Source organism: Ammodytes marinus, assembly GCF_949987685.1.
Source record: "Ammodytes marinus genome assembly, chromosome: 23".
NCBI classification, from domain to species: Eukaryota; Metazoa; Chordata; class Actinopteri; order Uranoscopiformes; family Ammodytidae; genus Ammodytes; species Ammodytes marinus.
This window is the reverse complement of record NC_137227.1, coordinates 16062682-16082681: the sequence shown is the minus strand read 5'-3', so window position 1 is coordinate 16082681 and position 20000 is coordinate 16062682. Positions and strand designations below refer to the sequence as shown.

The 20000-nt window shown below is 39.2% G+C and overlaps 1 protein-coding gene across 1 annotated transcript in view; it reads right to left on the bottom strand.

Moving 5' to 3' along the window:
- col4a5 (collagen, type IV, alpha 5 (Alport syndrome)) overlaps positions 1–20000 on the bottom strand; it is a 58957-nt gene that overhangs the window by 14409 nt on the left and 24548 nt on the right. The window contains exons 2-30 of the mRNA XM_080051971.1: positions 19121–19177; positions 18491–18580; positions 17838–17882; positions 16024–16068; positions 15465–15527; positions 14708–14758; positions 14572–14598; positions 13947–14027; positions 13197–13259; positions 12584–12619; positions 11213–11254; positions 10651–10743; positions 9320–9373; positions 9166–9222; positions 8409–8453; positions 8229–8282; positions 8075–8116; positions 7301–7397; positions 6588–6875; positions 5803–5892; positions 5556–5626; positions 4825–5016; positions 4311–4479; positions 3865–3957; positions 3229–3333; positions 2236–2333; positions 1856–2006; positions 896–1009; positions 366–533 (exon numbers count right to left, since the gene is read on the bottom strand). Of these exons, the coding sequence (XP_079908097.1) occupies positions 366–533; positions 896–1009; positions 1856–2006; positions 2236–2333; positions 3229–3333; positions 3865–3957; positions 4311–4479; positions 4825–5016; positions 5556–5626; positions 5803–5892; positions 6588–6875; positions 7301–7397; positions 8075–8116; positions 8229–8282; positions 8409–8453; positions 9166–9222; positions 9320–9373; positions 10651–10743; positions 11213–11254; positions 12584–12619; positions 13197–13259; positions 13947–14027; positions 14572–14598; positions 14708–14758; positions 15465–15527; positions 16024–16068; positions 17838–17882; positions 18491–18580; positions 19121–19177 (2581 nt within the window). The remainder of the gene's footprint in view (positions 1–365; positions 534–895; positions 1010–1855; positions 2007–2235; positions 2334–3228; positions 3334–3864; positions 3958–4310; positions 4480–4824; positions 5017–5555; positions 5627–5802; positions 5893–6587; positions 6876–7300; positions 7398–8074; positions 8117–8228; positions 8283–8408; positions 8454–9165; positions 9223–9319; positions 9374–10650; positions 10744–11212; positions 11255–12583; positions 12620–13196; positions 13260–13946; positions 14028–14571; positions 14599–14707; positions 14759–15464; positions 15528–16023; positions 16069–17837; positions 17883–18490; positions 18581–19120; positions 19178–20000) is intronic.

The following is a 20000-nucleotide window of genomic DNA, read 5'->3' as shown; positions in this document are numbered from 1 at the left end:
TCAATCAATCAATCAATCAATCAATCAATCAATCAATCATCTTTATTTTCACTCGAAAGACACTGATGTTTCCCTCATTTACAGTGACACAATAAACACAATCACAAGGATAACATATAATGAGCAGAGAAAACAGAAATAAAGTAGGATAAAAATGTATATATATTAATTTAAATAAAGTATATAAAATACAAAAAAAGAGCAAGAATAAAATAAGATGAAATACTAAATGAACAATGAATTCAGCTAAAACAGTTACAGTCAGATGTGTAAAACAAGAGAGGATAATATTCAATGGTAAATGGACTCCACTTATTTTTTCCCTGGTTTTTCACTGTGAACGTTACAGTAGTATAAGGCTTTACCTGGCAGACCGGGCCCACCGTCCCGTCCGGGGCCTCCGGGCGGTCCTGGCGTTCCGATTGGTCCAGGGTTACCAGGGAAACCGGGCGATCCTCTGTCTCCGGGGAGACCGGGAATGTCTAGACCTGGAGCGCCGGGATCGCCCTTCCCTCCGTTACCTCCAGGGAATCCTGAAAACCATGACATCAAGATTTCATTTTCTGGATACAAGAAATATGAACTCTAGAATACCACGCAACAGACATGTGGGTTTTTCTTATGAGAGAGAAGTGTTTTTTATTGGTTAACAAACACAGTCATGGATTGACCAACGTTTCTTTAATGAACATACTTTTTTGTGAACATAGATTTAAACTTAAATGATTGATCTGTGTTTAAATTAACCGTTCATCCAACCAATTCAAATCTCTTTTTTTTCCGGACACTTTTTTTGTGTCATATGTAAATCATAACCACAGTCTTTTCTTAAAGGCTCAGGGACAGGCATTGCAAATTAGCCGAGGCTATACATGTTGTGGTGTGTGTATCTCACCAGGGGGTCCCATAGGTCCAGGGCCTCCGGGCAGACCTGGGTTGCCCACTGTCCCGCCGATGGTGGATCCTGGAAGACCACGAGCTCCGGGAGTACCAGGAGTACCTGAATCACCTACACACAGACAGACAAGGAACTCAGTCAGCTCCCTGTGTTGTTTGTTTGTTTGTCGGATGGCTTTTAACAGTTTTGGCTGGTTTAAGGGTCACATATTATGCGACATATTATGATCATTTTCAGATTCAAAAGTATAATTTGTGTTCCTACTAGAAACTGTTTTCATGGAGTAGTGTCCCAAAAGAAACTTTATATTTCCCACAGTGCCATTGCTGAAAGCTCCTCTTTTCATTTATGTCTGAAACGCTCTGTTTAAACGCCTGTCTCTTTAAGCCCGCCTTCCAAAAAGCCAAGTCTAGTCTGATTGGCCCTGCATGTAACTGCCAGTTAGATTCAGGGGTATCTGGAGGTGTGGTTTATCACAGGTGAAGGTCGTGCTAAGTTATCTTGGTAAGTAGGAGGTATGGCTTCTCCCCTTATGATATCATAAAGAGGTATAAATCTGACAGAGGTTTTTGAACACAGGTTTTCAGAAAGGGTTGTTTTTGCTCAAATTTAGTCTGAGTCTGCAGTCACACCGGGCACACATGTTAATGTTGAAAAACCATGAAAAAGTGTATGTTGCAAAATAGGTGACATTTGATGCATCTTGGGAAGAAAGAAGAGGCATCCTACTGTACATATAAAACAAGTACTGTTAAATCCCCTAACAAACGTTGTCCCTTTAAAAACATATGTCATGAGTTGCAAATCATAACTTATGTTCAGTCTTTATTTGTCAATTAACACATGCAAGGTAAGTCACACACATTAATCGAAATGTCGTTTTCGCTATTCCCTCCTATACATCTCTAACACACATGCCTTGTACAGAAGGGGGTCAGAATCAGATGCGCAGAATACCTTTAGATCCGGGGCCGCCATCGAATCCGGATCGTCCAGGAGTTCCAGGACCGCCGGGGAAACCGGAATCTCCCTTTGGACCGGGGAATCCTTTACCTCCGGGAACGCCGGGAAGACCTGCTGGGCCAGGGAGGCCGAAGCCTGGCTCACCCTATAACACAGACAGACAGACAGACAGACAGACAGACCGACAGACAGACAGACAGACAGACAGACAGACAGACAGACAGTTTTGAGTTGTGTAAAATGGCTACATTACATTCGGTTTGGAAGATTGCATATCTTTACATTTGTTTGTCCTAGTTTTAATACAGTGTCTAACGATTGAACAGGTTGTTTTTCTGTAGTTTTATTTTTGAGCATCCATCTTTATTTAGTACCTTGGGTCCAGGGTATCCAGGGGAACCGGGAAGTCCGTCTACACCGGGTCTGCCGGGTCCAGCCGGAGAGCCTGGCTGGCCGGGAATACCTGGGAAACCTGGAGAGGAGCAACGGGAAATGGAGGGGAAAAAAAGTGATACCAGATATGAGATTTCAGGGAAAGCAAAGAAATTTAAACAAATGTGGCAGCCTTTCCTTGACTATATCTCAGGTCTGAAGGGACCTACTTGACACCTCAAATAACTTTTATTTATATCTTTTCTGTCTATAACTAAAAGTGTGTTTTTTTAATTTTTATTAAATAACTTAACAAAATAAACAAGTATAACGGCCTCCACACACATCCTTCCTCTACTGCGCATCTGCGTCTGACTTTTTTTCACCGACCGTGTAATCACACATCCAACCTCAGACGCACTGCCGACGGCCGTCTGAGGCGAGGCTGCAGCGACGCTACACTTCACCTCAGGAGGCTCGCCTATTTTTTTCTGAGAGACGCGCGTCTCTCTCGGGTCTCTCTGCTTTAACTGATAGAGAAATACTCTGCTGAGAGTCATATTGACTTCATACCGGCAGCTTTCGCTGTAGTTTCACCATTTCCTGGTGTGTCCCTTTTAAAATAAAACTTCCAACAAGCGAAAATGTGTAAAAAAAAAAGGCAATGGAGCACATGGATTACTGTCGAGACTCAATATTAGACTCAATATAAATCATATGCATCATAAATGACGTGAAAGAACTTCATTTTTATTATCTATGAGCTTTTAGAAGCAGCGCTGCAGCAGCAGCTGCTGAGACGTTCCATGTGTGTCCGAAAAAAGAGCGAGAGAGGCAGCAGTAAGGTAAGGCGACGCGCTCCAGAGGTAGACGCAGGATGTGTGTGGAGGCCGTAAGTATGTCCTAATTGTGTGCCTACATACTTTGTATGGACAGCATTGGTACGTAGTATAGTGAAGAGAAAGAGTGTGCGATTTGGAACGCAGGGTTTTTACCTTTAGATCCGGGAGGACCTGGAAGTCCGATGCCTGGAAGTCCGGGATCTCCCTTTCCTCCTGGTCCACCGGGAAAACCGTCACGTCCGGGCTGACCTGAGTTACCTGGAAAAATACAAGAAAAAAACACACACAAATAAGCCAATCAGGAGACAGAAAAGTGTCACCTTGGTAACAGTTAAGGTGGAGTAGGCAATGCCTGGAAAAAAAGATCTTTACTGTAAAACATTTTTGTTGTCAGCATTTTTTAAGTTAAACAAACAGATACAAACCGATATAAAACAAAGACAACAAAAAATAAAAAAATAAGAATATAATTTAAACTAGAAACCAATAATTAAATGAAGATACATAATACATGGACTTTAATGTATTTCGTGCCATAATTTGCCAGAACGCCTCTAAGCACACAGTGGACTGGAGTTAGATCCTGAAATCCTCTGTTGAACTGTATCCAGAAATCGATTTTGAATCGGGAATTGTTTTGAATCGTGATCAAATCATGACCCCAGGAATCAGAATCGAATCGTGGGTTCCAACAGATGCACAGCCCTAGTCATGTTACAGGGGGGAACGGGACATTTTTCCACATTGACAATCCTAGAGAGACTTTACTGTAAACTAATAACAGTGTACCTGGTAATCCTGGTGATCCGGGCTCTCCATCCAGTCCTCTTATTCCGGGTAAACCTTTCTCTGCCACCGACAGGCCTGGTTCTCCTTTAGAACCTTTAGCGTGGTGAGAGAAAGCACGGGGTAAAAGGTCAGTGAGGGGATTTTAAAGGATCTCTTACTATTTAAAAAGGTGCTACGAGGATCTTTCAGTTTGTGTTCATTCTTGCTCCCCCTTTGGACAAAAGCGGTAGTGTTTTTACTACGCCAGCTGTAGTTCCTGGGTGAGCGTACCCATGACAAAGGCATTAAGAAAAACTATATATAGAAATAGCATTCTTTGCACTGATGGTCTCGTTTGCTGTTATATGTAATTTATGATCATCAGAGGAACAATGAGAATGTTTCAGAAATATTTAAAAGTTCCTCGTAGCACCTTTAAATAAACTTAAAAAGTCTCTTCTTCTTACCAGGTGCTCCGGGCCCTCCAGGCCTTCCTGAGACGCCCTGTACCCCCTTGTCCCCTGACGGTCCTTGGGGTCCGAAGCCCGGTGGTCCCGGGGGTCCGCGGTCACCTGGAAGACCGACGGTTCCCGACTCTCCGGTGAGGCCACGCTCTCCTTTCACCTGCTGTGAGCCCTGGACAACACATAGGAGGGAGGACATGGATCTCAGATTGATTGATTGAAATTTTTATACAATTTTTTATTTTTTTATTTAATTTTTTTTATTTTTTTTCCAGATAACATAAAGAAAAGTTTCTTTTTTACACAGTTGATCTGGTCCAAGTTTAAACTCAACACATAGGAATGAGGAAATGGATCTTATGGCGCTTTTCCACCGCATAAGGCCTAAATGATGGACAGACAGAGAGAGAGAAAGAGAAAGAGAAAGAGAAAGAGACAGAGACAGAGACAGAGAGAGAGAGAGAGAGAGAGAGAGAGAAAGAGACAGAGACAGAGAGAGACAGAGAGAGTCACCTACAGAAGTTCCTTTAGGTCCGGGACCACCAGGCTGTCCGTCGCGCCCCGGCCGTCCGTCCAGCCCAGGCAGACCACTGGGCCCTGGGTAGCCGGTGTCTCCCTTCTCCCCTCTCACTCCGTCCACCGTGATGGCATCGCCCGGGTCGCCCTTCTCTCCCTGGAACCCTGGAGCACCCTGAGATCCTGGTCCACCCTGGAAGATTAAAAGTAATGAGTTAAAGGTGCAAGTAACTTAGGGTTAGGGTTAGGGAGGAGGGAATACAGCTTTTTTTTTTTAAATATCCGAATGTGTCTAAATGGCCTAAATGACAGACAGGCAGACACCCTGGGAGGTAAAACTAAGAAAATAGTTAAGACCATAATGTCATTGTTAGTAATAGATAATTTTTTTATAGGCTTTTGTGTTTTGATTATGTTCAGTCAGAGTTCAATCAAATGCATTTGTGTTTCCTGGCCAGGCAAGTAAGATCATTTAATGTTCAAAAATATTTTAATTGTATTATCTGGAGCAAAAGTGGTGTACATTATACAGCACAACAAGTAATTTTCAGTTTTATTAATAAAAAACATAAATAAAAACCGTAGGTATTTCTTAATCTTTTACTACTACTCTGAGACAACAACAAAGGTAGAATAACCTTAATTGAAAGATAAAATAAAATATTTCGAGTGGTACTAGCTAAAATTCAAAGATTCTAATTTCTGTCATGATGTTGAAGCAAAGCAACTCACGCCGGGTCCAACGCTGCCGGGTGTTCCTGGATATCCTCGGTCTCCTTTGATCCCTGGGCCGCCTGGAACTCCTGATGAGCAGAGAGAATCCAATTATACATTATAAATATATAAATTAAAAATGTATATATTTAATATATACTTACTATAAGTTATAAATTAAATAAATAAATAAATGGTACAACAAGGTCCTGCACAATATAGATTTGTAAAAAAAATAAAAAATAAAAGGTGTGTGGGGTGTTACCAGGGAATCCGGGAGGTCCTGTTGGTCCCTGGGGTCCTTGCACGGGGCTGGTCCCGCCAAAGCAGTTGGTACACGTCTCGCCACGATCACCTGAAACAGTCAGGAATCATGGTGTTCAGGGTTTACTATTAGACCTGACAAAAATCTATTTCATATAGGGTCTTTTTTTCTTTCATTTCATAAAGCCTTGCTCTTGTAGTGTATATGTAGCCACCCTTTACACAAATAGTATTGCTACACTGTAAACAGGTAAAGAATTTCGAAAACTCAAACAAACAAAGCACCTTTCTTCATTAGACTTTTGAGTTTTGAGGTCATCTAAAACTCTTACATTATTTACGAAAACTCCTTTGGTATCTTTTGTTGAGATAACTTATTATTCAAATGTAATGAAAATGTATCTTTCATACCTAACAACTTAAAGTTGTGAGTTCTACATAATCCTAATTTTAAACAATAACAGTTGTGCCAACGAATAACGGATACCAAACTAAACCAAGTTGGTCAACAGTGTTAAAACCATCCGAACGTAAAACGTATTGAACAAAAATAATAAGTTGACACAACTTTGACTTTTTGGTCGTGTTAGTATGTGGAACTCAAAATGTAAGTAGCATTACATATGAATGATAAGTCATCTCAACACAAAGTAATTAGTTATCTCAAATGTATTTAGCTTTCGTCTCGAAACTCAAAGATGCAGTGAAGACAATTGCCTTGAAACATTAACTAACTTCTTTCATATTAACTCTGAACTGTGGGGAACATAGGGATGAAAACCTCACCCTTCTGTCCGGTCTCTCCAGGGAAGCCTCTCTCCCCCTGCGACCCAGGACGGCCTGGCACTCCGGGGATGCAGTTCCCTCCTCCGGTGGAGAAGCCTGGAGGTCCGGGGGGGCCCTGTACGCCCTGTGGCCCACTAGCGCCTGGCCGTCCTGGGGGTCCGGGCAGAGACAGACCCTGGCCGCCTGCTTCTCCCTTCTGCCCCCTCTCTCCTGGGTATCCTGGACCTCCACTCCCTCCGCCGCCACCTGTAGCCGGACGGCCAGGAGCACCCGGAGGGCCTGGTAAACCTGAAGAAGGTTTAGGGGAAAGGAAATATTAGATATAAAACATCTAACATCTTTATTTTTATTTTTAGAATTCAATTCAAAAGGGGTTTCTCTTTTGACACTTAGCAATAGTATCGTGTGAGAATCTGTCGTTCTTTAAAGTGCTACGAGGAACTTTTAGTTTATGTTAATTCTTTGGACAAAAGCGGTAGTGTTTTTACTACGCCAGTTGTGGTTCCTTAAGAAAAACTATATAAAAATAGCATTCGTTGCACTGATGGTCTCGTTTGCTGTTACATCTTATTTATGATAATCAGACGAAAAATTAGACTGTTTCTGAAATATTAAAAAGTTCCTCTTAGCTACTTTAGGTTAGTGTTTTAGCATTACGAGAAACCCTGGTTGCAGATAACGCTAATGTGCTGGGTTGTTGTGAGTGTGTTTACCTGCTGGTCCGATGTCTCCTTTACCACCGCTTCCTCCTGGGTAACCGGGCTCACCCTTAGGTCCAACCCGACCGCCACCTGTCTGCCCGCCAATAACCTGGTGGGAAATAAAATAAAATAAAAAATTAATTATATAAAATACAGTTTATAATATAATAATTTTATATTATAATTTTATTATTACAATTAAATTATTAAAATTAAAAATATTATTTTATATCAAATTACGTTTAAAAAAATAATATCATTATATAAAAAGAAATAAAATAATTACAGAAGAAATAGACCACACTCACATGACTGTCCCAAAGAAAATAATAAATAATAATTGCTTTACATTTTTAATATATTTAGTTTTCCTGTTCCTTGTTTCATTAACATACACATTCACACCAGAGGAGCTGCTAGTAGTGGTCGTAACGTAGGCTTTGAAATGAAATAAAAATGAATAAATAAGACATTATATGATAGATAAGTAGAGTAAAATGTCGCCACTTGGTGGTCAGAAGTATGTAGTACACTGAGGGTTTTTTTTCATTTTCTCTGTATATTTTTCTTTATTCTTCTTCACTTTATTTACTTAAAGTAATCATGCACATTTTATCATAGTTGAGCTACCAGTGAAGCCAGAGTCTATTACTGTAACTGCCTTGCTCAAAAGCACATGGACAATACTTGTAGAGCTAATACAGTTTCCTTATCGAGAACAATGGAGTTGCTATGAAAAAAAGTCTTGACGACAATTCAGTAGAATCTGTTAAAAAAAATACACACCACTCCTGGTGGGCCTGTGAATCCTACAGCTCCTTTCATTCCCTGAAAAGAGAAGGACGTAGTGAAGTCATTAAAATAATCTATGACATCATTGTATAACGTGTTGATTTACAGTTTTAAAATTGATTTGAAAAAAAAACCGGAGAAAACTTACTCTCTCTCCGTCTCTGCCAGGTGGACCGGGAAGGCCAGAGTCTCCTTTGCTTCCCTGATAGTAAACAAGAAAAAAAACAAGTGTGATTAAGAGCATTTTAAAGATGCATTGGTATGATTTATAATTTTCCCAGTGAAACATTAAGTGTGTTGAATTGTGTGGTTATTTGGTAGAACTCACGGGGAACCCTGAAGAACCTGGGTCGCCATCTTTGCCTGGTTTGCCCTGTAAAGAATAGAACACAGGGTTTGAGGTCCAGACAGACAGAGAATAGAAAGCATTCAAAGCAAGGTTAAGTTAAACCCAACAAAAGGAAAACATGGCCCTTCCTCAGTCCTTCAATAAACTATTAAGGACTCAGTATGCTTCTAATTAATATGAACATTTTGTGCAAATGTGTCTTAAAGGTGCAGTGTGTAAAGGAAATTGGCATTTTTCAGAACACACTCGGTAGAAATGGATTATCAAATTCGTAAGTATGTTTTAATAAGTGAGGCTAGAGGCTAGAATTTCTACCACTAGATGGAGCCAAAATACCCATTTATTACACACTGCAACTTTAATGATAATGAATGACATATTCGGACAGTCTGTCCATTTGAAGGAATTAATGTACCCTGCGTTCCAATCCCTATACTTCCCTACTATTTAGTATGCCAGAAAAAGATTTAGGATGTTCCAATACATGCACGTCAATTGTAGTATGCTGAAAATGCATAAATGCCCCACTAACTCCAATAGCATTTAGCAGTATTTGTCTTTATTCTTGACATTTCTTGACATAATGAAAAAAAAATCTTCCTTATCTGTTTTTTATTTCTCTCCTGTGGCCCTTAAACTCTTCTGTACTTTAGTATGTAGTGTAGTAAAAAGAAAAAGTATTTGGAATGCAGGTGTAGTTGCACATGTTGCATGACGTAGGCAAGATTGTACTCACTCTTTTGCCTGCCTCTCCTGGTTCTCCCTTGTCACCTCTTTGGCCACCGGACGGACCCTAAAGAATGACAACAAAATACACGTCAACAACTTGGATATAAGGGACACTTTGCCCCAACAAGGAACCATTTTTTGGGGTATGAGTAGATACTTACGGGAGGTCCAGGATAGCCTTGATCACCGGGGGGTCCTGAGTTTCCTGGGTCACCCTACAGAGAAAAACAAAATCGAAACATGTCAGTTTCAACTAAATAATTTAACTGATTTTTTTCCCGCCTAAAATGTCCTCCGGTTATAGACCTCTTAGCCGTAAAGGTTTCTAATGCTTGTAGTAATCGGGGATAGATAAAAGCAAAGAGTTTAGCTAGACAATTGTTCCTTAGCTTAAATATGTCTTAATATAGTAGTGCTGGCCATTGCTATTTCAGTGAAGTATTTCTTACAAACAGAAAAAGTTGTAAGACATACGTGTATAAAAAAGGAAAAAACGCATAGTCTTACGTCTAGCCTTCATGTATCACTAAGATAGATAAATGGGCGAAACAGGGTGAAGAAATATCCATTTTTTTTTTTTTTAAATAACAATGGTTGAGGGTCCAACTATTCTAATGTACTGAGTTCCTGTGTGGAACAAACTGTTGAATAAATGATCTGCTGCCCCCAAGTGGCTGGAGTCAAAGTTGCAGCTTTCAACAGTTAGTGAAGCTCACATTTTCAAATAAATGTCATTATTATTTTTCTATATTTATGCATATATGAAGATCACCATAACGCACGACCATAATGTAAACATACACTACATTCTAAATTAGTTTTTATTTGAGTTCACATTTTCTAACATAAATTACGTAATTTGGGGGTTTGGTTATCCTGATTTTATGTCAATGTAATCGCCTTCCAACTATAAGATCAGCTGCATTTAATAGGAAAAGGCTTTAACTTTGGTACAAACTACTGAACCAATGTTATAAAAGCACTTTCCTTGTATAAATGATTCTCTTTTAGCTGCTTCATTGTTGTTGTTTACAGCAGCAGGGCCCACAGTTTGATTTACAAACATATTCTAGTCTTACGTTTGGGTTCCAGGTTCCTCAGAATAATTTAGTTTTGATTTATGATGATATAACTATTCAATACTAAGAATTACATGTAGAGGAAATATGTTTAGTAACCTAACTGCAGGCTCTGTGAATGTAAACAAATCCCCCTCCTCTGAAACTGCAGAGTGCACCTTTAAAGAAGTGGCATTACAGGCGCTCTGGTGGTGTAGTGGATAGAGCACGTACCATATTGGCTCCGGCCTTCGTTGCAGTGGTCGCGGGTTCAAATCCGACCCGTGGACCTTTACTGCATGTCATCCCCCCTTCTCTCTCTCTCTCTCTCTCTCTCTCTCTCTCTCTGTCTCCCCATTTCAACTCTGTACTGTCTAATAAAGCTTGAAAATGCACAAAAATAATCTTAAAACATAAAAAGATGTGGCCATTACCTTGTCTCCTCTCTGAATCTCAGACTCTCGTGGTCGGTTCTGCTCTCCCACCTGCCCACGAGGACCAGGGGGGCCGGGCAGACCTGAGTCACCCTGCACACAGACAGGCAGACAGACAGACAGACAGACAGACAGACAGACAGACAGGCAGACAGACAGACAGACAGACAGACAGACAGACAGACAGACAGACAGACAGGAACACACACAGACAGACAGACAGACAGACAGACAGACAGACACACACAGAGATAGACAGACAGACAGGAACACACAGACAGACAGACAGATACACAGACAGACAGACACACACAGACAGACAGACAGACAGACAGACAGACAGACAGACACACACACACACACAGACAGACAGGCAGACAGACACAGAGATAGACAGACAGACACACATACACAGACAGACAGACAGACAGACAGACAGACAGACAGACAGACAGACAGGAACACACAGACAGACAGACACACACAGAATCAGAACGGATTAGGTTTATGATATGAACTTCTTATTAAGAGGTAGATGGTGACAATCAAACGTTCTCCGTACCTTTTGTCCTTTTGGTCCTTGGAAGTTCAGTCCCATGTTTCCCTGTCGGAGAGAATTTTTCATTTTTCATTCTAATTTTAAAACTGAGTCAAATCAATCACAATCTCCTCAGTTTCAGAACTCTTAAAAGGTCACGTACATTCTTGGCACATATTTGTTGTTTTTCTATACTGTCCATAACTTATCTATCTATCTATCTATCTATCTATCTATCTATCTATCTATCTATCTATCTATCTATCTATCTATCTATCTATCTATCTATCTATCTATCTATCTATCTATCTATCTATCTATCTATCTATCTATCTATCTATCTATCTATCTATCTATCTATTTTTAGTCGTGTTTTGTCCTTGTTGTAATGTCTGCTCTACGTGCCTTAATCAACCGCTGGGGATAAATAAAGTTTTCTTGAATTGAATCGTGAACATATTAGGCTCATTTTCAGATTTAAAAATTGTAATTTGTGTTGCTCCTAGAAACTGTTTCCATGGTGTAGCGTCCAAATAAACCGTTTATATTTCCCATAGTGCCATTGTGCTGAATCTCCTCTTTTCAGCCTCTGTCTGAAACGCTCTGTTTTAGCGCCTCTGTCTTTGTATGCCCCGCCTTCCAAAAAGCTGTAGTCTGCTCTGATTGGTTACTGAATCTGACTAACGGTTTGAGTCCAACTGCCAGTTAGATTCAGGGCGATCTGAGGGTGAGGTTTATGAAGGCAGTGCTAAATTAGGTTGGTAATTGGTGGATCCGGTCCCCCCTCCTTTATGAATTTTCTCTACTTATGACATCTATTGCAGTATGTCCGTCCTGGGAGAGGGATCCCTTACTCTGTCGACTCTCCCTGAGATTTCTCAATTGTTTTAATCCTGGTAAAGGGTTGTTACTGGGAGTTTTTTCTCAGCCGAGCTAAGGGTGTAAGGGCAGGATGTCATACGGTATGGAATGTAAAGCCCACTGAGGCAAATGTCTATTTGTGATATTGGGCTATACAAATAAAAATTATTTGATTTGATTTGATTTGATTTGATTTGATTTGTAATGATGGGGTGTTGCTTCTAATAATAATAATAATAATAATAATAATAATAATAATAATAATAATAATAATAATAATAATAATAATAATAATAATAATAATAATAATAATAATAATAATAATAATAATAATAATAATAATAATAATAATAATTGATAGGTTTTATATATCGCTTTTTTTGAGGTCACTCAAAGAAGCTTTACATCACATAGAATATATATAAAGAAAAGAAAAACAGGAAAACTAGATACAAAAACAAATTCAAAATGAGGTTCCCCTTATGACATCATTAAGTCAAGAAATAGGATTCACTCAAAATCTGTGTCTCTCACCTTTGGTCCCGGGGGGCCGGGGGAGCCGGGGCGACCCTGGAACACAACAGCAAATAAAACGTATTAAACTTAAACATGTTGGACTAGTTCACTTCAACAACTTTAAATTGCTCATTCAAAATGAAAGGCAAGGCAAGTATATTTCTATAGCACAATTCAGACACAAGGCCATTCAAAGTGCTTTACGGGGGCAAGAAATACATCAAGATTAAAATACATCAAGATTAGACATTAGAAATTGCATTTAAGAGATAAAAAAACAAACATAAATGCAAAATACACATTTGGACATGACTGTGATGTTTTGCATGGGTGTGTGTGTGTGTGTGTGTGTGTGTGTGAGGGCATTTTTGTAAAGTGAGGACATTTTGGCTGATTCTCACTTTGGGACAGGCCTTTAAAGGAGCTGTTTGAGGGTTAACACTAGGTGTTAAGGTTCAGGTATGAATGAGGTTTATGTTAGGGTTAGTGTAAGGGTTGGGGTTAGGCATTTAGTTTTGATGGTTAGGTTAGGCTAAGGGTCTAAAGAATGCAGTATGTCAATGAATGTCTTCACAAAGATAGAAATACAAGAGTGTGTGTGTGTGTGTGTGAGAGAGATAGCGTTCTTTACCTCGTAGCCTCTGGGTCCGGGCGGGCCGAGTGGACCTCCCAAACCGGCCGGTCCAGCTGGGCCCTGTTATAGGAACACACAGAGGAAATATCGCTCTTAAAAAAAAGAATTAATTCTATCTTTGATGACGTTTCTCAGCACTCAAGGTCGCCCTACAAGGACATACTAAATATATAAATAAAAAAAGATCGTATCATTGTCAAGCTATCGGTACTTACAGCGCAGAAAAACATTTATTTCAAAGAGTGAGTATGAGTCTATCCACACAGTTTCTTTCATTTTCAACCTCAATATGAGGCTTTAAGTTTGGACAAAGCCTCTGTCTTCATGACACTGTCTGATAGTTTCACATTAATATTCGGTATACGTTAGTTGCATCTTTTCATTGAAGCGATATGATGTTTACCATGTGAAGACTGGTGCATCATTTGATACACCTTGCAATAGAAGTAAAGTGGATAAGTGGAAAAGTGTCATGATGATATCTATAAGCAACCAATTCACCTGCAGTGTCTCATACGATTATTATAAGTATAAGGGCCAAAGGGAACGTTTATGTATGTATTTATTTATTTTTTATGCACTTTGAGAATCAAAGACGAAATACAATAATAATATTTTTTTATACTTTTTTTTAGGAGGAAGTTTTTATTCCTCGACATTTTTACTTTATTCTTGAAGTAGATAATGAATGTGGCTCTACGTAGTACTCTTTCGCCTTCAAAGGTTAAAAATAAACAAAAAACTCACGGGAATTCCTGGTAACCCGGGGAGACCAACTGCTCCTTTCTCTCCAAATCGGTTGGTGGAGATGATGTCGCCGGGGTCTCCCTACAGAGAAACACAACCAGAGGAAACAGATATGATAATATATGTGATGTCAGCTACTAGTGAACACAAGGCAAAAAATATATATTTTTATCTCGTCAAATGATCAGATACGGTTTCACCAGAACGGTCCATATGGAATAAATTATTAGCGATTGCTCCTTTACTAATAAACATTTCTTTTTACTTTTTTTTTTACAACTAAAGACACATAAACAGCAGCAACAACACAGACAGAAGTTAAAAAAAATATATATAAATATAAAAATATTAATAATAATAATAATAATAATAATAATAATAATAATAATAATAATAATAATAATAATAATAATAATAATAATAATAATAATAAAATAAAAAATCTGAAGACAAAAACACAACTTGATGGATTGCCTAAAACATTGTGGCTTTTTTTGATCGAGGTTAACTTTTTTATTGATTTTATTTCATTCTAAATCTTGTTATGGCTAAAAGAATACGAGCATAGATGATGCTACTATAAACTAAAAAAATATAATAATAAAATAAATCATAATTAGCTTACCTTAGATCCTGGTAGACCGGGTGGACCCTAGAAAGAGAGGGAGAAGGAAGGAGAGAAAATGTTAAAGGGTTAAATGATATTAATTACTTTGTGTCAAACTCTCAGTAACATTCTTTCACTATCGCTACAAACTCACTGGCAGTCCTGGCGATCCGCCGCCGCCACTCCCAGGCAGCCCCCTCTCACCCTGGGGAGAAGAAAAAGCATTATACGCATTATTTTGGCAGAAAATGATGTGTTAAAAGCTATTACAGTAAGTGGGCCTTGAGTTAACGTTTATTTTCCTGTGATAACGACAAATATTTGAGATGTTTCGCCGTGGTCTAATATGTTTAAAAAGAAAACATATCTCTCTTCGTACAGTACAAAATAAATGCAGAAATAAGCTTGCCCTTATTCGCGTAATCTCAGTAAAACAAAGTTAATAAACAAATCAAAACAACTCAAATTAACTTGTTTTTACGGGATAACGAATGAAATAAAATGCACGATTCCATGTCCCTTTAGGGCTTCCGTAGCATTGTCCTTTAAAGCAATATTATCATCTTCATCTTGAGATTTTCAAGATTAATCTAGAGATTCAAACATTAAAGTATTCTCAAACACCTTTGGAAACCTTGTTTAAAGAAGTAAAAATCAACATACGATGCCTAAGTCGGGTGTCTGGATAAGCTTTCACAAAAAAATGTATTGAAAATAAATGTTTATAAATATGAAATATACTCTATAGTGATAACATTCAGCCACAAATGGGTCAGTTTCGATTTGCAGACTTTTTTTATTTTCCCAAATACTAAAAAAAAACATGGATGCTCAAAAAAAAAAAAAAAATAAAAAAAAAAAAGGTAAAAACAAAGCATTAAAACATTTATAAACCCCTCTCCATGCGTTACCTTTGTCCCGTTGCATCCGGCCACACCCCTCGGGCCGAGCGGTCCGTCCTGCCCCGGCAGACCCTGGAACATAAGAGGACGTTACACATCACATATTGCTACTTGGTTTTGGCACACAGTAAAGTAGTGAAAGTTGGGAATTAAAGGTGCACTATGCAGTTTCAGAGGAGGGGGATTTGTTTACATTCACAGAGCCTGCAGTTAGTTCATAAAACATGTTTTCTCTACATGTAATTCTTAGCATTGAATAATTCTATCATAAATGAAAACTAAATTATTTTGAGGAACCTGGAACCAAACGTAAGACTAGAATATGTTTGTGAAACTAAACGGTGGGCCCTGCTGCTGTAAACAACAACAGTGAAACAGTAACTTTTTAGGAAGCTTTCTAACTTCAAACAGTGTTCCAGGGATCACATTTTCCTGTTTTTTTTTATTTAGTTATGAGAATATACCTTAGAAAATGTTCACTTCTCTGACACCACCAAAAATTACACAGTGCACCTTTAATGAAGAAATTAAGCTTTTTTTAAATAATGAAAAGTGGGAAAATTCTCACGGGAAGTCCTGGAGTTCCTGGGAATCCTGGCAATCCAGAAGGTCCCTGTTAGGAAGAAAATTATTTAAAAAAAATCAGTCAGTTATTATATAGAGACAGTGGCCCTCATTTATCAATTTTGCGTGGAAACTGGTGCAGATTCTGGCGCAAATACCTCCCTACGCCAGGTGTCGCGTGGTATTTATCAATCAGTCGTATCTCGCCAATCTCGGCGTACGCCAGGCCATTATTGATAAATGCGGCGGATGAAAACTAGTGTATCACGCCCCTATATTTTCTCAGTTTAGAGGCCTCGCCCAGAGGTTTTACGACATGGATATGCGCAATACGGCACTTCCCTGAAGTAGAAATTGACAGAATAACAGCGAAAGTAGAAAAAAAAGAGTTTCATTTCGGAGCATTAGCCTACAAGCAGCATCAAAGATGATCGACAGAAGGCAGCAGTTAGGAAGGAAATAACTGCTGCGGTCAACAGCGTTGGTGTTGACTCAAAATCGCCACTAAAAAAAGCGTGTTGCTGTTCTGAAATGCAACCAAATGGGGGTGCGGGGCTGCGGGCATAATATAAGTGGTGGAGGAGAAAAAGACGCACCAACTGTCCGATAATGGTCCCCATAAAATAAATACAGGTCTGCAGAGATTTGAACGATTAGAATGTATTGGCCCTTTTAGATAACACTATTCAAAAGGGTTTTAAAAACTAAAAATAACACATTTAGCGTTTTACTGTATGACAGCATGCGCTTGGCACGAGTGGTCAGCCCGGCCGTCAGCTGCACAAGCCGACCCGGCAGCGATCAGCTGTGAGAGCGCCCACCGTCCTGCTCCACCAGCAGATAGGAACAACGTGCCGGTTAACGGTGGAAATAAATCGCTCGCTTTAGCATTAATGACACATTAAAAGAGGAACTAACATCTACAAAGTGCGTCAAATAAATAAAATGTTAAGCTGAATGTTGTGCCGTGTATTTTTTGGTATCATAAAGAGCACTGTATGTCTACTACATATTTAATACTTAGGCTAACATTTTGAATGAATGCAGCCCCCGTGCCTCAGTGTTCCCCCAGCTGCTCCAAGACGGAGACAACTGCCCGTACGCAGTCCCATGCAGCGCTCCTAAGTGGCCGGTGTGGGCACTATTGAATCAGCTCTCCTACTCAGTTGCACACCATAAGCTGCTCATTTTTAAGTGATTAATATCTTTATTTCGGTCTTATTTGCACTGCATTTGTATTATCTTCTAATAATTGTCCAACAAAGTCATCGGCTACCCGGCACAGCCTGCACTGCGAGTCCAAGCTGTTTTCAAATTTGCGTGCACGAGCTGAGAGCTGGCGAGGGATTTGAGCGTACCCTACGCTCACGTCCATATTGATAAATGCCGAGATTTGCGTGGAAATGTACGTACACCCATTTTTCTGGTCTACGCAAGATTGATAAATGAGGGCCATTGAGTGTGTTTGAGATAAGGGGAAATGTCGACATCTAGTGGTCAAAAGACGGAAATACAACCCAATATGTTTTTTTGTTTTTTTTCAGTGTTGAGACACTTTACTTGAGGCCAATTCACAGTCAAGCATTAACAGCGAAACTCTACTGTAACACTAGTTGAACTTTTTATCTATTTATCTATTTTTTTTTACTAAAACTTTGGGTTTGAGGGGAAGATGTTGCCCAATCAACCAATGTAAATCTGGTTAAGAGAGATTTTTTTATTTATTTTTCAAAATAAGTCTGTAAATGTATGTGTGACGCTGTAATTTTTCCATGCAGCAAATTTTTAATTTTTATTTTTTTTAAACTAAATACTCACTCTGATTCCTTTGGGACCGTTTGTTCCAAAAGGTCCATCGCTTCCCTGAGAAGAGAAAGATCATTACAGACATTAAGATAAGTTTCTTTATTCGTCAATTTACACAAGGTTCATCAAAATTCATTCTTCACATATCCCCGCTTCAAATGTGTATTTTTCTAGTCTACTAAAAGCAATTTTTGAATGGTTTATTGTTAAAATAATATAAAAAAATGATCACTCTGCCCATTTCTTCATCACCAATGTCCAGTATTATTACAGATTTTGTGTGCTGGTAGAGACACCACATACTCAAATATTTGTGCAGCACAAACAAGAAAAAAGTCAGTTTTTCATGATATGTCCCCTTCAACTTTAACAAGGAAAACAAATTGAAATCCTCAGCAACTAAAAAAAAAATATATATTGCTTTGGTATTGCTAATTATAAATTAATAAATTATAAATGGCCTCCACTTATATAGCACTTTTCCCTAGTTGTTAACAGACCCAAAGCGCTTTACATTGTTTTGTACACATTCACACATTCATACACCGATAGCAGCAGCAACCACGCAGGGTGCAAGCTAACTATCGGGAGCCCTAAAACCTAAACACACACACACACACACACACACACACACTAATCAATCTAATATAAATAAATGGACCCACCTTCTCTCCTCGGGGTCCGATCGGGCCCTCCGGTCCGGGGAAACCTGGAACCCCTGGCTGTCCGGTCAGGCCAGGGAAACCCCGTTCGCCCTGTCACATAGAAAACACAACACACATATAAGTATACACAATGCATTCAGTTTGTCCATTAACATCCAGTGATGCACACTGAATGACCTGGAAATTACAGATACACAACTTGTTAACAAACACATGCATACACACTAGAAACAAGTTCTACTATTAACATACAAAACTGCAGACAGCATTTTACCTTAACATATTTTATTTGTACATATAAGCTTTTAATAATTTTTTTGTCAACTATAACTCATTATGTAGGCAACCTTTAGTCAAGGCTGGTATATGAATAGATGAATGGCTATATAGTTCAATAATACCGAAAGGAGAAGTTAGAATTGCTGACAAATACATGTGTGTGTGTGTGTGTGTGTGTGTGTGTGTGTGTGTGTGTGTGTGTGTGTGTGTGTGTGTGTGTGTGTGTGCGTGTGTGTGTATGTGCATGTACTGTGTGTGGCTGTGTGTGTGTGTGTGTGTGTGTATGTGCATGTGCATGTACTGTGTGTGGCTGTGTGTGTGTGTGTGTGTGTGTGTGTGTGTGTGTGTCACCTTGGTTCCTTTTACTCCACTGCAGTCACATTTGGATCCCACACAGCCATGGCACGCCTGTTTGGAGGAGATGAAAAATTATTATTATAAAATTATTCAACAAAACCAAAAACCTTAAGTATATAACACTAGATCACAATTAATATAACGATTAAAGGAATACTAGTTCACCCATACGGAACCGGCGTTCTATCATTATAAAATCGCTATTATAATATAATGAATGAGGTTTTTCTTCCCTCAGTCTTCCCTCAGTCTTCCCTTGGCCCAGCTGTGTTAATCCTAACCCTACATTTTACCATGTGTGATGTCACGCATGGGAAAATGTAGGGTTAGACAGTGAGACCATAAAACACTCTTTCTGCCTTTTCTCAGGCTAGGAAGAACCGATTTCTAAAAATGTTGCACTTTATAATGACTCTCCTTTATAGCTGGGGTATATGATTTCTGATTGGTCAAAGTTAACATGAGCTGTACACTTTGACCAATCAGAGTGAGGCTCCGATTCTCTGTTCTTATTGGCTGTTGGGACTGTCAATTCACTTTGGCACGACGTTGTTGGTGTAGAGCGTGTCAGGGAGGGACCATAGGGGAGGGACCAAAGAGAACAAGTGGAGCGGTTGAGGTATTTGAATTCGAATCTCTATCCCAACTGCCATTTTCTCCCCAAATCCTCCACCCCAGCTTTAAGTAAGGACAGATGACATGTTAACACTTTTAAACTTTAGCCTGAGCTGCATATCAATTGTATTTTTGCACCTGTATATATTTTCACACTTGATTGCTTTTTTTAATCTAGGCTAAGTATAGTGGGCTCATGTTTTTTGTGTGGGTGGGATATGTATCTATATGTGTGTTGTGTGTATATGTATGCTGGCTG